Raw genomic sequence first — 20,176 nt, 5'->3', positions numbered from 1 at the left:
TAAAATTTCTGCGTCTTGACAATATTGCTAGTTGATTATATTAAAATGGTGGTAAACCTGTTATCTTGTATTGTGTAAAAAAAGTGCCAAAATGGAAATGAACTCGTATCATTGTAGTTTGTCAGATTCAATCATTCACAATGATTGGAATGGAGGAAATTGGACATTTAAACTTGTTATATTGATATTTTTGCCATCTCAACAATTTTCTTAGTTGATCATGTGAAATGGCAGTAAACTGTATTATTTTATGTAAAAAAGTTAAAAATGGAAAGAAACCCATTTCAGTACAGTGCCCTCTTGTATACATTTAGCATTTTCAAAGTATGACTTTGGAGTTCCATGAACCTGAAAACCTTTGCTAGTCACATTTTCTGAATATTCATGATACTAATATTTTATTATAAAAAATTGATGATCATTATGCTGTTAAGCATTATATAATATTGCATCAAATTGGAAGAAAGCACAATTTTGGGTGCTGCTGGCATGATGTCCTCAATTGTAAAATTGTGTACTGTGCAAGTCTGTATCCAATGGACGACACTTTGTGTTATCAAAATATAAAATTCATGATAATAAAAGAGTGCTAAATAGAAAATAAGCATTATGAAAATAAAATGTTTGAAAACGAATTTCTTTGGTCTTTTATTTTATTTCATCAGTATCCTTTCTTTTCCTAAATTAATTGATGTTTTATCTCATAATCTTCAATTCTAAAAAAGTGGCAAAGCCCAGCATTAAATATTGTATAACTGTTCATTTAATCATCACCTCTGGTGTTATTTTGGAATTTACCTTAAATATGAAAGAATTTCATAAAAATGTGAATTGCTGCAAAGTAACGCTATATAAAATTTGCTTTGCATTAAAAGTACAATCATTATTACATGTAGATGCATGCATGTCCTCGGTTGTAATGTGTAGTGTCTGTTCGAGTGTGTGTCCGTGTGTGTCCTCGGTTAGAATGTAAAATTCTTGTCAGCAAAAAATTAGTTTTTATAAAAATTTAATTTATAACATTCATACTCGAATAGATTTTACCCTAAATTGAATGTTTTTATTTTGATTTAACCAAGGAATAAGATGTCCTCGGTTGTATGGTGTTGTGCTGATGTCCTCGGTTGGTACACATAGACAAGTATGTGTGTGTGTGTGTGTGTGTGTGTGTGTGTGCATGTGTACGTGCGTAATGGAGCAGAACTTGCCCATGATTAATGTGCATTTAACTTAGACTGTCGCGTAAACATTGAAAAAAAGTTAATACAAAAAGTAAATGGACTTAGTTCTCAAATGGGTTACTTGGTGCTTGCAAACAATCAATATGATGCACACACAGAGATAAAACTGACACCCCTAGGCTAAGACCAACAGGTATTTTTATACACCCGATGCAAAATCATACGCCCTTTTTTATATTCAGTTGAGTTTTCTTTAAATCCCATTTAGCCAAGCCTTTAACCTGACAGAGGTTACCTTATTATGAATTATTTATTTTGTCTACATGCATTATTTATATTTCTATATGAGTGCCCTCATAGTGTTACGTAATGCAGATGAGTGTTATTCATTCTCCTGGTGACAGGCAGCAAATTAAGGTGGATCACCTCAACAAGACTTCAGTAAATACGTGTGTATAAGTGATCGAAGAAACAGTAACTGAACCTTTAACGTCAAGTGAGTAGTGTATGCAGACAATACAATATTTTAACTGCAGTTTCCATATACTTTATAGTTACATTGAAAAAAATAGGTATACAAGTTTCATTTCTGATTTGGCCGGATTAAGCCAGTTTAGCCAAAATAAATCTTATTTTATAACAGGAAAAGTCACGAGTATTGCTTCATATACGTACCGTACCTAGAACCTACAGTAATAGTTCAGGATTTTTTTTTGTTGTTGTTGTTTTTGTTTTTTTTTTTTTTTTTTTTTTTGTTTTTTTTTTTTTTTTGTTTTTTTTTTTTGTTTTCTTAAATCTCCTTGTTCAAACCAAGTGGATTTACATATTCATTTGTAGGAATTTATCCCAAACATTTTCTCGTTATTCACACTCTCATCCCATATATATATATAGTTTAGTATAGTTTTTTCTACAGGTAGATAGAACATGGTGTATAGAATTATACTCGCCGTCATCTTAATGGTGTTACAAGTTCATGGCACCATGGGAGGCATAGCATACGATCTGGGACTTAGCAGGAAGTTCCCATTTATTGGTCCAGTGAAACCACCGAACATTGTGTTTCTCTTGGCAGACGACTTGGGCTGGAACGACATCGGTTACCATAACGACCAGGTGAAGACGCCGACTCTCGATCGTCTGGCGGCGGAGGGGGTGAAGCTGGAGAATTACTACGTCCAGAGTTTGTGTTCTCCAAGTAGAGGCCAGTTACTGACCGGGAGATATGCGGTAAATGTGTGTGTGTGTGTGTGTGTGTGTGTGTGTGTGTGTGTGAGTGCAAAACCGCTTTATCACTTTGTACTAGTGACGACTAAGAGAAATAGGACTTTCAAACATGTATTCACCGACTGACTTGCCATGCAAATACAAGACTGTTTATGCTACTATTTCTCCGCGACGATATTATATAACTCTTCTATTACATTGTCCTATGTGTGATCACCGACATTTTCAACTGTTATTGTTATTTGTCACTAGTTATTTTAACGTTCATTTTTTTCTTCCTATTATTTCCTTATAAAGCAATGTCTGTTAGCACTGTTTATTCAATTTAAATCTCTAAAAATACTATTTGCAACACAACATACTTGGATCATACTCAAACTCTGTTGGAATGTGTTATGCACTAGGCAAAAATTTACAGTTTGATTGTGAAATTAACCAATCAAATTAAACTGTAAATGTCTTTGGCATTTTCCTTTTCTTCCTAGCACGAGAACTGTTTTACTTTTGTTGACTGAATTTAAGTTTGCACGCAACAGCTTGCTACGCTATTATTTATTTAGATATAATCCTTTTTACTTATTACTTCAATGACGGAGACCAATGAATTTACAACTTCCCTGTGGTTTTGTATATTAAAACATTACAGTATGATAGCATTTTGTGTAAACTGTATAGAGGTTGAGAAATTTGGGTGGGTGGGTTGGGGTGTGGGGTGTTGTGGGGTGGGGGGCATATCACTCTCTATCGGAGGTCTTCTGTTACAAATATTGAACTTTCTTTTTGTAAAATTTGGTAACAGTTTCCATTGGTAAACAACGTTAGATAATTGTACAGTATATGTTATACTGATATACATGGTCACTTCCAAAATTTGAAGATATGCTCGTCAGAACCAGATGGCCTACTGAGCTAAACGTATTTAACAGCTAAACTCGTTGAAAATTGAGACAAATCAGGTGCAGTTTATTCAATGTACTGCAATCTCTCGTCTGATACCTGATGGGAACAAGAAACAGGGTCTTTAATCAATTGAGGATTAAATTTAAGACCGTTCTCTGGCTGTACGTTCGTCTTTATTATGACGAGGGTATAATCAAGTGCCCTTGCTCAGTTGGCGTTTCCGATCCTCTTCTGATTTCCCACTTTCTGGAATTAAAATGCCAAGAATCAAGCGAACCCTTTATCTTATTTTACTATCAGGCAACCACTGGATTATCAAATGTCGTCGTTGGTGGTATACCGGTGGCGATGCCACTGAGTGAGACTCTGATATCACAGAAACTGAAGGAGAGGGGCTACAGAAGTCATATTGTGGGGAAATGGCACGTGGGCTGTTACGAGAGGGCTTATCTGCCAACAAACAGAGGCTTTGATTCATTTTACGGTACGTGCATATATGCGTATACATTCCCCAGATTCTTTCAAACGTCACAGACGAAACTTGGTGGGCACATTTTATCACCTCCAAAGGCAAAAGAGCGCGCATGCCTCCTCTTTTGCCTTTGGAGGTACGTGATATATCATCTCCCTCGTTCTCCCCCTATACAGGTACGAGTCCCAGCCCCACCGCACAAAAAATAATAAATGATAATAATAATAAATAAAAGAGAGAGAGAGAGAGAGAGAATGACCAAGAGAGCAAGCTGGCCAAAGGAGCTGTTCTATATCTGTCAGCTACTCACGAACGCACTTTGCAGTACATAGTCTTTGTCAGCTGTTTTATATTGGACCCCGTCACTCGCCTAAAACATATATTTGTAACCCAAATAGCACCTGTTTCCGTAGCATAATCTAGGCACACCAGTGACTGTACAAATTGTGTAGTTAGCTGAGAACTTTATGGCAAATTGCAGAATAAAACAAGACTTCCATGTACTGCCATGTACTTCTCCGCCGGTGTACTGAATAATGATGACAGGGGGAACGGTAGTGACAAGCTGTCAGTTCGCCATATTATCATATCAGAAAATGTATAAGAGATGATTTTATATAGGCATATGTGCAGTACAGCACAAATAAAATAAGTCAGTGAAATTCCAATGACACAAAGGAATTAGATAAACTACCAGTGTACATAAAGTAATGTATATCAGAATTTAAACTTATGTCAGAAACGGACCTCAAGCATGCATTTGTTATTTATTTATTTATCTATTTATTTATTTATTTATTTATTTATTTATTTATTTATTTATTATTATCATTAAACAGGGATCCAGCATGGCAGATGCGATTACTACACGCACCAGCGCTGTGATGTCGTATTTGGAGTATGCGGCCTTGACTTTTGGAACAACACCCGTCCTGATTCCACGAAGAATGACACCTATGCTACCGACATCTATGTGGAGCAAGCCATTGATATCATCAACAAACACAACCCCTCCAATGTAAGCTGATGATTTTTTTTCTTTTTTTATGGAAAATACATACATAACTGTGTATATTTTAAATGTAAACAGAGTATTTACGCGTATATGCTACCTAGTCATAATTAAAGTTGATGAATCAATAATGCTTTAGGAGTGTTCAATAATGAAAGGTACTTAAAAATTTCGTATTTCGTACCAGTTTTTGCAATTGTTGCTATCGTCTTATCTCTGACGTGAGCATGTGATTTTTCTATATTTTGTGTGAAAAAAAATATTGATGGCAATCAAATGAAAATGAAGCTAGTTGTCAATATATCTGTGTATCATCGTGTCCGTGAGTTCATGCTATTTATTGCGCAAGTGATTTTGTTGTTCACATGATTTTATTGGTATTTCAGCCATTGTTTCTTTACATGGCCTTCCAACTTCCACATGAGCCACTGCAGGTGCCCGCTGAATTTGAGGGTCTTTATGATAACATGCCAAATGGCAAGAGGAAAACGTATCTAGGTTCGTGTTTGTCTATTTTTATTTGTCAGGAAATCACTTGGTTTTATGTTGACATATACATCTCACATCAGTGAGGACTTCTTCAAGGGACATATACATACATTTTTGTTACACTGTGAAATATCTTTCACATTTCACATACCGATTTAATTTAGAAAAAGAAGTAGACGAGTTTGGAATTTTAAATATGTTATAACAAAATACTGAACTGGACACCACAATCTTACACTAATAATCTGCTCTTATAAAAATTAGGTTTATTCGTCGTGAATGAATTCAATCAGGTAATTGTGAATTTTGAATTTGGTGAATTCCATATTTGATTGTTTTTGCAAATCGGATTTAATTCAACAAATTTTGTTTTATTTCTGGTTAAAGAAATTAAATGATCTCTTCGCACACTTCATAATCCTTTTTCATTTCAACAGCAATGGTGTCTGCTTTGGATGCTGCAGTTGCAAAAATCCACCAGGCACTAGAAGACAACGGCATGTTGGACAACACGGTGATCGTTTTCTCTTCTGGTATGTAGATAGAAAATTCGCCTGAAGATCGCACATCCGACTGCGCCAAACACACACACACACACACACACACACACACACACACACACGTAATTCCTTCAAAGTGAAATTACTGATTTCCTTACTAATATTGATTTAGCTTGAATAAAGGTAAATTTATGTTAATTTGACGCTACTACATCACGTAAACTTTAAACGGAATTTGATAAGATGACAGACACGTTCCCAGATATAGGCTTGCTGTCACGACGAGTCAGACACGACTTCTGGTAAACTAGTCGATTCGTGATGTCATTTCTGTTCTGGACGCATAGTTGTGAATATTCCGAGTTGTCGCTACAGTAAGCAACCTACAATCTATCTCTCTATCTATTTGTCCCATAGTCTGACGACCGTAGGGACACAACAGACGAACTGGCAACCGGTGCTCTCCATCCATCTCGATCATCCGTCCTTCTCATAGCCTCATTGAGTGGCAAGCCTGTCCACTCGCGGATGTTATCTTTCCATCTTTTCCTCTGTCTGCCTCTTCTTCTGCCTCCTTGCACTGTGCCTTGTAGGATTGTCTTGGTGAGTCCTGATGATCGTGAAACATGGCCGTACCACTTCAGTTTCCGTTTTTTCACAATGGACAAAAGATCTTCATATGGACCAATGGCTTGCTTGATTCTGTTCTCTACTTCTTCATTGGTGATGTGGTCTCTGTACGTGATTCCAAGGATCTTTCTGAAGCATCTCATCTCTGTAGCTTTTATCTTCTTTTCCAGCTCAGCTGTCAGTGTCCATGACTCGCATGCATACAGGAATATGGAGATCACCAGGGCGCGCATTAGTCTGATTTTTGAGTTGAGTGTAATGCTCCTGTCATTCCAGATGGTCTTCAGTTTGTTCATCGCTGTTGTTGTTTGTGCTATCCTTGTCAGGATTTCTGGTTTTGATCCTTTATCTGATACGACTGACCCAAGATACTTGAACTTATTGACCACTTCAAGTTTCTCTCCTCTCACTTTGATGTCAGTGCTGATGCCATTACTGCTGTTTGTCATCAGTTTGGTCTTCTCTGCACTGAACTCCATACCAAATGCTGCTGATATCTTGTCTAGGTTTGCTACGGGGTCCACCAGTTCCTCTTCTTCCCTGGCTATTCCGTCAATGTCATCGGCAAACCGCAGGTTAGTGATTGTCCTGCCTCCAATGCTGACAGTTCCGTCATGATGTTCCAGTGCGACTGTCATGATTCTCTCAAGGAAGATGTTGAAGAGGGTGGTTGAAAGCAAACATCCTTGTCTGACTCCTACTAATGTCCTAAACCATTCCCCTATACTGCCATTCAGGAAGACTGCACTGCTGGCCTTATTATACAGGCTCTCTATAACCTTGATCAAGTTGGCATTGATGTTGTACAGTCTCATGGTTGCCCAGAGGGCTGCGTGCCAGACTCCGTCAAATAATTTTTAAAATCCACAAAGACGTGGTAGAGGTCTTGCTGGTGTTGGAGATATTTCTCACACAGTATTCTGAGGTTGAGGATCTGCTCTGTTGTGCTTCGTCCAGCCCTGAATCCAGCCTGTTCTTCTGCGATGATGTTCTCCGCTTGTGGCTTCAGTATGTTTAGTATGATCCTCAACATCACTTTGCTTGGGTGGCATATCAGGCTGAGGGTGCGATAGTTCTGGCATTGCTGTAGGTTGCCTTTCTTGGGGAGGGTTATGACCGGAGATTGGGTCCATGCTGTAGGCCACTCTCCTGTCTGCCAGATTTTTTTTGCAAATTGTGGTGAGGGCATCAATCACGGCTCTTCCTCCTGCTTGTACTAGCTCCCCTGGGACATTGTCCACTCTAGCAGACTTCCCTTTCTTCAGGGCTTTAATAACTGCTGCTACTACTTCTTCTCGAAGGATGGGGTCACTCTCAGTGTTGGATCAGGGAGGGACATTCAGTACATCTGGATCTCCTATAGTACTGTGGTTTTATTACTCTTTGCAGTATTCTGTCAATCTCCCAGCTTGTCATGTTCTTCTGTTAAACAGTTCCCCTGCTTGTCCTGGATGGTCGTACTTCTCCCTTGTTTGGTGCTTGTGAGGTCTTTTACAGTCTGATATGCCTGCTTGCTGTTGTTCCTTTTCAGACTGTCTTCAATGTCTTGGCATTGCTCACCAATCCAGATTTCTTTTGCTGTCTTCACACTGTCTTTGATCTCTCGGTTTACAGCTTTATATTGCTTTGCGCCTTCTGTCTCGTTTCTTCTCTTTTTCAGTTCTCTCCTCTTGTCACATCGCTCAAGAACTTTAGCTGTGACCCAGGGTTTCTTGATGGGACGGTGCTTGCCAAGGATCTCATAGGCAGTTTCAGTCACTGCAGTGTTGAAGTCGTTGGTCAACGTGTCCATGTCTGAGTTGCTGTCAGCATCAATCAAAGCAAGTGCTGCAAACTTCCCTCCTATCGTTGCTTGGAAGGCTTCTGCCACATTCTGATCTTTCAATTTTTCGAGGTCAAACTTCATCCTAATGTAACCTTGCTTGTTGACTTTTTTGAGGTGGAGGCGAAAAGTCATCAACACAAGGTCATGGTCGCTTCCAATGTCGGCTCCTGGGTACGTCCGTGTCTTGGCACTGCTTACACTGGATTGAAAGCGCCTTTTCACCATGATGTAGTCAATCTGAGTGTGGTGTTGCCTGTTTTGGTGGTGCCAAGTCCATCTTTTGGATGCCCTATGTTGGCCAAATGTGTTAGTTAGAACGAGGTCGTTGTAGCAGGCAAATTCCAAGAGCCTGAGGCCTCTTTCATTCGAAGAGGGATTGCAGTACTTGCCACAGACACCCTTCCAGTTCTCACAAGCATCCTCACCTACTCTGGCATTCCAATCCCCCTGCAAAACGACAATGTCCTTCTTTGGGGTCTGGTCCAAGACTTAGTCGGACGTCATAGTTGAACGTTGGGGCATAAGCCTGAAAAATGGTGATGTTGAACGGGGTTGCATTCAAACGGATAGAAATGAGTCTGCCGGATATAGGCCTGCAGCCCATCACAATGCTCTTGATGTCTTTATGAACAAGAAACACAACGCCCTGCAGATGTTTGTCTTCACGTCCGCTGAAGTACAATTTGTGGCCCTCTTGTGTTGAAGTTTCGCCAAAATTCTTATATCGTACTTTGCATAGTCCAAGAATGTTCCAGCGATACCTTTCCATCTCATGTGTGAGTTGTTCCACCTTTCCTGTCGCCTGCAATGTTCTTACGTTCCATGTGCCAATTGTGATGTTGTTTCTGGTATATCATTGGTCAAAAAGGTTGTCCCACCCCCAATTCCATATGCTTTTATTTATAAATGATCACATCACAGGAGTTAATTGCTATGAATGGTGATTTTCATTCCAGATACCATAACTAACATGATTAGTGGTACAGAAAATACAAACTAGAGATATCAATATTTAATACCATGTATTCACATTTATTACATGTACCAGCTCAAATCCGATAGTCCACTGTCATTTCCACAGAGGTAAAAGAAATGCCCATTAAATTGAAAAGACACCACCAAATGTCACCAAATTTACTCACATTTAGCATTAGGGTGTGCTCGTTTAAGGTCAATTGTTTATTAGCATGTGTGTTTACCGTATACTCTAATTACCTCATGTAGACGGCGTTGCTGCCTTCAACAAGGATAACAATTAATTCTGTTTTGTGGGATATTGTCTCATGTTTCCTTAAAAGCTTGGCGGAATTGGTCCGGACTATTTGGAGTTTGGTTCACTTCTGGTCAATTCATGCCACGGGTGGCAGGTAGGTTTATTATCAGGGCTCAAAGATGGTTTCTCCAGCCTCAGAACATTGGGTTTCTGCAACAAATCACTCAGCAGACGAGACATGTATGTACGTGTGTTTACATCTTGTGTCTCGTCTACAAAGTGGGCCCGGTTTCACAAAAAAAAAACTTAATTCAGGTTTCCTTGTTAAGAACTTGATTTCCAAAGTTACACGGTCACCCGGGCACATCTTGCCCTATCAGGAGCAGTATACCAGCAATCTCTTGGAAATCCTAGTCAACTAAGCCACGGAACTGACTTAAGCTTTTTTTTTTTTTTTTTTTTTTTTTTTTTTTTTTTTGTGTGTGTGTGTGTGTGTGTGTGTGTGTGTGTGTGTGTGTGTGTGAGTGAACCTGCATGGGGCCTGTAAATGGATGTTTAATTTCAGATAACGGCGGAGCCCCTGTTGTTGGTGGGAATAACGCAGCACTGAAAGGGATCAAGGGTTCTTTGTGGGAAGGCGGGATAAAAGTGCCGGCATTCGTGTGGTCCAAACTGCTGAGGAGACCTCGACGCAAGGTGACTCAGTTAATTTCAATCACGGATTGGTATCCGACATTTCTTGGCTTAGCCGGCCTTGATAACTCTCAGCTGAAACTGGATGGTTTTGATATTTGGAAGCTGATAAGGTGTGCAACGACTGGTACCTTTCCCCTCTCTTGTGAAAAATTGTGTTTTATGCCTTCCAGTAATTTGTGTTTTATGCCTTCCGGTAAAAATCCTCTCGTTTACGACTTTATATTAAATTTATAATAACCAAGATATTATTTCAAAATTAAAGGATTAGAAATGTATCTTTTGGACCCCCCCCCCCCCCCCCACACACACACACACACACCAATGAAAAACCTTGGTGATAGCAGGATATTTTAAAGAAAGGGAATAATATTTGTTTTTTTTCTTTTTACGATCACCTTTTTGCAGCACGGGCGGGCATGGCGGACAACAGAGAAAAGAACTCTTACACGAGCTTATCTGGCCCTCCACGTCATCCCGATTAGTTCCCCGAGGCTCCCCTCTTTATAATGGTACATTTGACACCTCCCAGAGGGCAGCACTAAGGTGGGGGAAGTGGAAACTGATTACAGGACAAGCAGGTACCGAAAGAGGGAGAGAGAAAAAAACTCGTCAGTTAAAATTGTGTAATATTCAACCGTTTGTGTACAGAAAAATGAACTAACTAACTCGGGTCGTCGTATGGCTGTAACAATTTCGCTGGCACTATATTGCTCGGGATATAAAACTATTTGTTATTTCTTCATTTTTTTATGGCCACATAAAATATACTTCCTCAAAAATGCTTCTACTTTTTTATTGCAGCCGCTATTCTGGGTTATGAAGACGGCGTCCCCCTCTTTATCCCTATAATTGGTCTGGACCCAGCAATAGAAAATGTCCCCTTGGATAAGAACGTGTGGCTTTATGACATGAAGAGAGACCCGCTGGAGTTATGTGATCTGTCGGACACAAAGCCGGAGATCGTAAAACGCATGCTGGATCGTCTAGAAGAAATCCGCCAGATGTCGCCACCTACTATTTTCCAACATGACCCAGACCCGGCACTTAACCCGGCCCTCCACGGCGGCGTATGGGCGCCTAGGGATTAAATGTTATCAATGTTTTAAATAACTTTTTCTCAATGATACGACTCAATGATTATTTCATTCTTTGGATCAGTCAGTTAAATATTATCCGAAAAGCAATAAAATGATCAAGTAACCCAACCGCAACTGAAGTATAATAATAATAATAATAATAATAATAATAATAATACATGTAATACCCTAAATGTAACTTAAATAAAAATGCCCGTTTTAAATTTGTCTTTTATGATGTGTTGGATTTCGAAAAAGCTTTAGACCCTATTCCCATAGACACCACCCGTTAACGTGGATTTAATTTACCCAACTTTGCGGGAACTCTCGCTAATTGCAAATACATGTAGCTCAAGAGAATGACGCACCTCTTCTTGTTTCCGACGTTCTTGTATCATAACACGTTTTAATTTTAAGAATAGAGGTGCCATTCAGTTAAGCTGATTGCAGTCAGCAAGAGTCCACGCAGAGAAGGGGTCGATCCACGTAGACCGATGGTATCTGTGAAAATAGGCCCTGAGTGGTTTTCAGTATTTGTTTCTTTCAACTATTTCTTTCTTTTCTTTATTTGTTTCAAACCTGCATGAAAATTATCCGTCGTTTCACATGTAATAAAATAACATTAAAGACTGGCAAATGATATTTATTTACAATATATTAACTGAATGTTCCTGTAGCAGTATACAACATACCGTAACTGTTGGTCCCCGCTAGTATAAAGTATATTGAGAATGTCACGTGATTCCACACGTATATTGAGAATATCACGTGATTCCGTCAACAGTGACGTCACACTTCACATGTCACAGCTGCACCACCCTACAGTGACCGACAGCTGAAATCGTTCATTAAATTCAGGGAGTTCCGATTATCCACAGCTAGATGCAGGTAAACTATGGTCAACGTTACTGTCTTCATACTGAAAAGCAGGCATGGTATATATTTTACAATTTATAATCAAAAATCAAAAAGTGTTTATGAGAATAGTCGGTTGGGTTAGTGCTACTGGTATCATTGAGGTTCATACGTGTTAGTCAGGAAGAAGACATAGGGTCGTTGGGAGTTCAATTTGTTTTGGACTGAGGTGCATTGTTTCTTAGTGGTTATTGTCACGAAACCTCAAGTGCCTTGATTTCGTTACAAACGTGACCTACAATAAGACATCATGTTGATTCACCGTATAGATCTTGGTAATAATAGAACTATAAATATTTTGATGCATCTAGAAAGATCTACATAATAGCTGTTGAATACAGTCCGAGCTTTCGGCCCCTGGGCCTTCTTCAGGGAATATCATAGATATTCCGTCAACAGAATATCATAGATATTCCCTGAAGAAGGCCCAGGGGCCGAAAGCTCGGACTGTATTCAACAACTATTATGTAGATCTTTCTAGATGCATCAAAATATTTATAGTTCTACAATAAGACAGTAACAGTCAAAAAATTTGCTTTTGTTTTTATCACAGCAATAGTCCTGAGTAATACTCCATACTGAGCACCCACAACAGTGGTCTAATTCTGATCTAACTTCAAACTAAGTGGATTTGCATATGCACAACTTCTTTTTCTCGTTATTCACATTCTTATCCACTACTTTTTTTGTTTTGTCTTCAATTAGGTAGAACATGTTGTATAACATTATACTCGCCGTCATCCTAATTGTGTCACAATTCCATGGCTCCCTGAGTGGCAAAAGATACCGTCAGGGAAAAAGCAGGAATCTCCCGCCTATTGGTCCAGTTAAACCACCGAACATCGTGTTTTTCTTGGCAGACGACTTGGGCTGGAACGACATCGGTTACCATAACGACCAGGTGAAGACCCCGACTCTCGATCGTCTGGCGGCGGAGGGGGTGAAGCTAGAGAATTACTACGCCCAGAGCTTTTGTTCCCCAAGTAGAGGCCAGTTACTGACTGGGAGATATGCGGTAAATGTTGTGTGTGTGTGTGTGTGTGTGTGTGTTGTGCGAGTGTGTATGCATGCGTATGTGAGTTTGCGTGTGTGTGCGTGCGTTTGTGTGTACGCTTGTGTATGCTTGTATGTGTGTAGAGATGGTTAATGGTTATGATTTTTTTTTTTTTACATGCTACATGTAGGTTAATGCAGAACTGCTTTATGATGTTGTTACTGTGACGAAGACGAGCTGGGGCATGTATTCACCGACTGACTGGACATACAAATTCAATAATATTAAACTCTTTTTTCGCACCAATCACATATTTACACGGTACTTGCCTTTGTTGCATTGTCATTTGCGTGATAACTACAATTTTCCATTCTAATGTTTCATTTCAGCACTCAGCATTTCCTTTCAAGGCATTGTCTGTAAGCCTTGCCTTCAGTCGAGAAACTTTTAAGTTTTAATTTAAAAATAATATTTACGTTACATCATCCTTGGATCATACCCGAAACTCAGTTGCCATGTGTTATAGTACGCAATTTAATTGTGAAATCAATTAATCAAATATAATTATATGTGGATTTGACATTGTCCATCCTTTCCTAACATGAAAGCATTTTCCACAGTGCGCCTCTATAATAACTGACCACCGAGTGACTAATCAAACATGCATGCAAGCTCAGTATCCTAGCCTCAACCCCAAATCTGGAATTGAAATGTCAGGAATCACGCTATTCCTCTATCTAATTCTATTAACAGGCAACGACTGGACTGTCCAATGTCATCCTCGCTGGTAAAGCGGAGGGTTTGCCACTGAGTGAAACTCTGATATCACAGAAACTGAAAGAGAGGGGCTACAGCAGCCATATTGTGGGAAAATGGCACGTGGGTTCTTACGAGAGGGCTTATCTGCCGACAAACAGAGGGTTTGATTCATTTTACGGTACGTATATGTGTCAACTGTCCTCGTTACTATTGTGTAATGTCGTAGACGGAACCAGTTGTGCAGTATAAGCCATGACTCTTCCTCCTCAGTGAGCCTTGGAGGCACCCGATCTCCCTCCATCACCACAAGAAAAGTCAGCAAGGGAGACAAGGCACCCCAAAGCAGCAATGACCCGAGTAAATACGCGCATTTAAGTCAAACAGTCTTCGTCTTTTTTCTATTTAATTTTATTTATTTGTTTGTATTTGAGCGCCTTCGCTCGCCTAAATATTTATTTGTGCCTGTCCTTCCTTTGGTCCTAGCAAAGTCGTAGACCCACCAGTGGATATATTTCACTAACCAGTGTGTACGTGTATGTACTAGAGAAGAAAAGAATGAAAATTATTGACAGCCTCGCGGGTTACCGTATTTATTATGAAAGTATGGTAAATGAGATGTTTTAATATAGACATATGTGTGGTACATCAGGAATAATATCAATACCAATGACGAATATCAAGAATGAAACTGTGACAATGTAGAGGAAGATGGGTTAGATAACGAAATACCTGTTTTAATAAGTATATCAGAAATTAAACTTTTAAACATAAGCAAATGTTATTATTATTATTATTCAGGAAAGCATTATGGAAGAGGCGATTTCTACACCCACCAGTTCTGTGGTGTCGGGACTGGAGTGTGTGGCCTTGACTTCTGGAACAACACACGTCCTGATCCTACCAAAAATGGCACCTACGCTACCGACATCTATGTGGAGCGAGCCACGGATATCATCAACAAACACGACCCCAGCAATGTAAGTTGATGATGTATAATGTATAATCATTTTAGTTTTGCTTTTCATGGAAACTGTAGCTGTATTAAGACATAATTAAAGATGACATATTAACATATATTGGTACTGGAATATTTAATAGCGAAAAGTGTTTTACGTATTTCGTGTTACTACAGTAGTATCTTTAGCAATTGCTGCTGGTGTCATATCTCTGGCATGCAAATTGACATTGTGTCTATAACAAATGTTTTATTGATGAACAGTAAATGTTAATGAAACTAACTTTAGTTGCCATTATATCTAACAAAATTTCAAAATGGCCGCCAAACACTGTGTATCATCGTCTCGAGTTCACGCTGGCAACAGCGCATGTGATTTTGTTTACGCGATTTTCTTGGTATTTCAGCCATTGTTTTTATACATGGCCTTCCAACTTCCCCACGAACCACTACAGGTGCCTGCTAAATTTGAGGCTCTCTATGATGTCATGCCAAATGGCAAAAGGAAAACATTTCTAGGTTTGTGTTGGCCAAACATTTGTACTGTTTATGTTGACATATTCATCTTACTACTTGCACAAAAGCCATAAGCTGGTGCCTATTACTTGTTACAGTATGAAATATATTTTATATTTCCCGAATATTATCCAGTATAATAGGTAGGCAGAGTTTGGAATAAACACAATGCTGATCAGGACTCCACAATCTTATACCAATGTACATGTTTTACATGTAGTTTAAATAATGTTTATCCTTTGTGTCTCAATATATGCAAATAATTATATAATAAATATTTGAAAATTCGGAGAATTCCATGAGTAATATTACTCTTTTGTCACAAGCTGTAAATATAGCTCATATGAGATATTTTGAGGGAGCAAATGCCATTTTCATCATGCACCGGGTGACATGGAATGCGTTGTGTATTTGCCCCCCCCCCCCCCCCCACCCTTAAGTGACTCAGCTGCGACAATGAGAGGTCATCATACAGATGAGAGAGAGTGTATCTGCCTTCGACTTTGTTAAGATTGTGCAGTGTTTTTCTAATCAAGATGGCTTTCCCTTTAATCATCTGGTTCTTCTGTCACTTTATTCTGTAGGATTTAAGCACTCTGTCAGTCCATGATTTTTTTTTTTTTTTTTTTTGTCTGTGTGATGTGTGGTCCGTGATGGCTGATGGTCACCTTTATTATGTGGATTATTTCCTTTGATCTCTAGTGTAATTTTTTCCTTCCATATACCTTTTCAGCTTCTTCCCTTTGTTCTTCCACTCTGATGTTTAACTTCCTTTTTACCTCCGCCAAGGAGGTTATGTTTTCACCCCTGTTTATCTGTTTGTTTTTCATCAACAAAACTCAAAAAGTTATGGACCGATTTTGATGAAATTTTAGAAACTGTCAGAAGTGGGCCAAGGAAGAGATGATTAGTTTTTGGTCGTGATCCGGATCAGTAATCAATCAATTATCAATAATAATCAAAAATCGCTGCCTTTTTGTTTCTCAAATACATTGACTGTCACGCTTTACTTGTAGACATTCTCATGTGGGCAATCATTGCAGTTAGTGACAAAAGAGTAGGCCTATTACATGTAATACTACTATCATCCGCCAAACTGGTGAAACTTTTTGAACATTGGTGAATTCCATTTTACTTTGATTTTGAGTAGGCCTATTACATGTAATACTACTATCATCCACCAAACTGATGAAATTCTTTGGAGATTGGTGAATTCCATTTTACTTTGATTTTGCATATCAATGTTGATTTGAAAAAAAAATTGTATTACTGTGTTATGGAATTGTATGATCTTTCTTATTGAATCCCGACAATGGCCATATCGTTTTTGTTTTGAATTTCAACAGCAATGGTGTCTGCTTTGGATGCTGCAGTTTCAAAAATCCACCAGGCACTAGAAGACAACGGCATGTTGGACAACACAGTGATCGTTTTCTCTTCTGGTATGTAGATACATAATATTCTCACCAGACATTATAAAAACGTCAGTGTCAGTAAAAAGTCCTTTGGTAATTCAGTTGATTAATGACGCCATTTGGGCTGATGACGTCATTTTTTCTTCACTCATTGGTGTCACTGCGTTCAAGTCGTTGTAGTTGTGCAGTACATGTATACTGTAAATTGTTCAAGTTGTACAGTAAATGTATACTGACACTCTGAAGTTTATTTGTTGTATCTCATCTACAAAGCATTACATGAATGCCTGATTTCAGATAACGGCGGAGCCCCTCTTGTTGGTGGGAATAATGAACCACTTAAAGGGATCAAGGGTTCTTTGTGGGAAGGCGGGATAAAAGTACCGGCATTCGTGTCGTCCAAACTGCTGAGAAGACCTCGCCGCAAGGTGACTCAGCTGGCCTCCATAACGGATTGGTATCCGACACTTCTTGGCTTAGCCGGCCTGGATGCCTCTCAGCTGAAACTTGATGGTTTTGATATTTGGAAGCTGATAAGGTATGTAACAACTGGTCCGGGATGAGAGGGAACAACACGTCACTTTTCACCCCCACCCCACTCCCCGAAAAAAATGTAAAACAAGTGAGGCGAGAAAATGAAGCAAAGAAATCGTTCCATCCCCAGCTGTGTCTTGTGTCTTATTGAAAAAAAGCCCTCCTAAAGGACTTTATATCAAAATGAACAGAAGAAGATATAATATCAAATCGTCAATTATCAGAGTGGAAATGTATCTTTGTGAATTTACTCTCGCTTTAATCAAAACCCTGGATATGACCTGGAAACAGGGCATATCATTGAGGAAAAATCCCTTAAAGTAACGATAAAAAAGGGGAGAGGAGTTTCATTAGCTCTGTATGTATCAATTCAACTTATTGTTTTTCTTTTTACCAAGAGCTTTTAAAATATGTAGGCTTTACCTCCAATATTTCTGTGACTGTCAGTCACCATCATCCGGTGACTAAAATATTTAGTTTTCGACGATTTTTCTTGTAACGATTACTTTTTCCAGCACTGGTGTACATAGCGGATATCCCAGAAAAGAACTCTTACACGAGCTTATCTGGCCCTCCACGTCAACCCAATTAGTTCCCAGAGGCTCCCCTCTTTATAATGGTACATTTGACACCTCACAGAGGGCAGCACTGAGGTGGGGAAAGTGGAAACTGATTACAGGACAAGCAGGTACCGAGAGAGAGATCAAGAGAGAAAGAGAGAGAGATTAAAATCGTCAGTTAACGTTCCCTAATATTTAAACCGCTTGTGTTTATTCGCAACACTGTCTTTGGTTTGGATTGATTTCTGAATGTGAGTGCAGGGCCGTTAACTTCTTGTGGGTACTACATGTATGACTTAAAAGTTCGCCGGCTCCAACGTGCCAGCGATAAAAAAATATAAGTAATTTATTTTCAGTTTGTTTTACGTTTCTGGCCACATTAGATGTATCTCGTCCAAACACTTGTACTTTAATATGTGTTTATTTAATTCCAGCCGCCGTTCTGGGTTATGAAGACGGCGCCCCCCTATTTATCCCTATAATTGGTCTGGACCCTGCAATAGAAAATGTCCCCTTGGATAAGAATGTGTGGCTTTATGACATGAAGAGAGACCCACTGGAGGAATGTGATCTGTCGGACAAAAAGCCGGAGATCGTAAAGCGCATGCTGGATCGTCTTGAAGAAATCCGCCAGATGTCCCCACCTACTATTTTCCAACGTGACCCAGACCCGGCACTTAACCCCGCTCTCCACGGCGGTGTGTGGGCGCCTAGGGATTAAGTTAAGTGATGAGAATTTAGAAAGCTGATTTTATAATGATACGACTCATTGATTATTTCATTCTTTCGAATGATCTGTTATCTTTAGTGAATAAATATATTATACTTTCTGCTGAAACCGATATTATTATTTTTTCTTATTTTTATTATTATTATTATTATTATTATTATTATTATTATTATTATCGCAAAAAGAAAGTAAAACATAACATAATCACGTAACTAAAGAAACGTTTATTATTATTTTCGCGAAAAGAAATTAAAAAATAACATTATCACATAACTAAAGAAAAGTATATTATTATTATCGCGAAAAGAAAGTTAAAATAACATAATCACGTAACCTAAGAAAAGTAATAATAATCAAAATACCAAAACAGTAAATTAAAAAAATGTCGGTTTTAAATTTCCCGCTTAATGTTGTGTTGGATTCTAAAACACTTTAGACCCCATTTACATAGACACCATCGGTTGAGACGGATCGACCCAACTCTTCGAGGACTCTTGCTAAGTGCAGTCAGCATTACTAAATGACACATACCCTGTATGCTGTTTCCAACGTAGTCGTATAATAACCAGCTTTTCTGTGTTTTTCTTAACACCAGTAGGCGTGTCATTCAGTAAAACTGATTGCACTCAGCGAGACTCCCCACCGAGTTGGGTCGATCCATGTAGACCGATGTTGACTATGGGAATGAGGCTTTAATGTTTTTCAGTATTTGTTTCTATGAATGCTGTCTTTTGCCCATACGACCAAAAGACTAGATTGTTGATTTTTTATCTTAAAGATAGACGCACACGCTGTTAGGCACGTGATCTTTAACGAGCACACCCTAATGCTAATTGTGTGTGAATTTGATGACATTTGATGGCGTCTTTTCAATTTTATAGACATTTCTTTACATCTGTAGAAGTCACAGTAAAACAGTCGATTTGAGGGGGTACCTCTTATAAATTTTACTAAATGGTATAAAATGTGTATATTTTCACCACTATTTTGTATTCATCATGTTAGACACGGTTTCCGTAATAAAAAGCACTATTTCTAACAGTTCACAGCTGTGATGTGATCATTTGTAAATAAAAGTACATGGAAACGGGGTGGTGGGATAGAATTCCTACAGAGCCCCAGTGTGTTCTGTGGGATTCCTCTAGAGTTCAGCAGAGTCCTAAAGAACGTTTTGAAGGCATTTTTAAGGTGCACAAAACGGTCATAGCCTTTTTGTAGTAATACCGGTAGGTGAACGCCATAATGTGCATAATCTCTACAGTTCACAACCAATGTAAAACTTATGTGTTATATGTGTTTAATGTGTTCGTACCCAACTAGTCATTACATATTTTCAATCATTTGACAGTACTCCTTGTCTTGCTAGCGCCTCCACCCACCTAACCAAGTGTCCATGCGTTCGTACAATGCTGTCCACAGTTGCTTAAGCTCCTCCACCTCTTCTGGGTCTGTCAAGTCATAATTACCTGGATCCAGGTATCCGAGCTCTACCAGACATTTTTCCTGGTGAGCCTTCTCTTTCCGAAGACGATATTTAAGTCTGGTGTAATCCTTATGGGTCTTGACGCTGACCTGGG

General features: G+C 39.0%; 2 protein-coding genes across 2 annotated transcripts; both read left to right on the top strand.

Annotated features, from left to right (window-relative positions):
• The first annotated feature begins 1,027 nt into the window (after positions 1–1,027).
• LOC106174598 (arylsulfatase I-like) lies at positions 1,028–11,515 on the top strand. Its single transcript, XM_087019334.1, has 9 exons — positions 1,028–1,677; positions 2,098–2,411; positions 3,609–3,792; positions 4,620–4,798; positions 5,179–5,290; positions 5,719–5,814; positions 10,015–10,255; positions 10,551–10,723; positions 10,947–11,515. Exons 2-9 carry the CDS (start codon positions 2,109–2,111, stop codon positions 11,231–11,233), a joined length of 1,575 nt encoding a protein of 524 aa, XP_086875460.1. The 5' UTR covers positions 1,028–1,677; positions 2,098–2,108; the 3' UTR covers positions 11,234–11,515.
• A 479-nt stretch (positions 11,516–11,994) lies between these two features.
• Positions 11,995–18,711, top strand: LOC106175139 (arylsulfatase I-like). Its single transcript, XM_087019333.1, has 9 exons — positions 11,995–12,109; positions 12,842–13,151; positions 13,884–14,067; positions 14,688–14,866; positions 15,252–15,363; positions 16,707–16,802; positions 17,073–17,313; positions 17,825–17,997; positions 18,304–18,711. Exons 2-9 carry the CDS (start codon positions 12,849–12,851, stop codon positions 18,588–18,590), a joined length of 1,575 nt encoding a protein of 524 aa, XP_086875459.1. The 5' UTR covers positions 11,995–12,109; positions 12,842–12,848; the 3' UTR covers positions 18,591–18,711.
• The last annotated feature ends 1,465 nt before the right edge of the window (positions 18,712–20,176 follow it).

The sequence above is a fragment of the Lingula anatina genome, chromosome 8 (genome assembly GCF_051362555.1).
Source record: "Lingula anatina isolate TDL-2025a chromosome 8, LinAna3.0, whole genome shotgun sequence".
NCBI classification, from domain to species: domain Eukaryota; kingdom Metazoa; phylum Brachiopoda; class Lingulata; order Lingulida; family Lingulidae; genus Lingula; species Lingula anatina.
The sequence above is the reverse complement of the archived record's forward strand: the minus strand, read 5'-3'. Positions and strand labels throughout refer to the sequence as shown.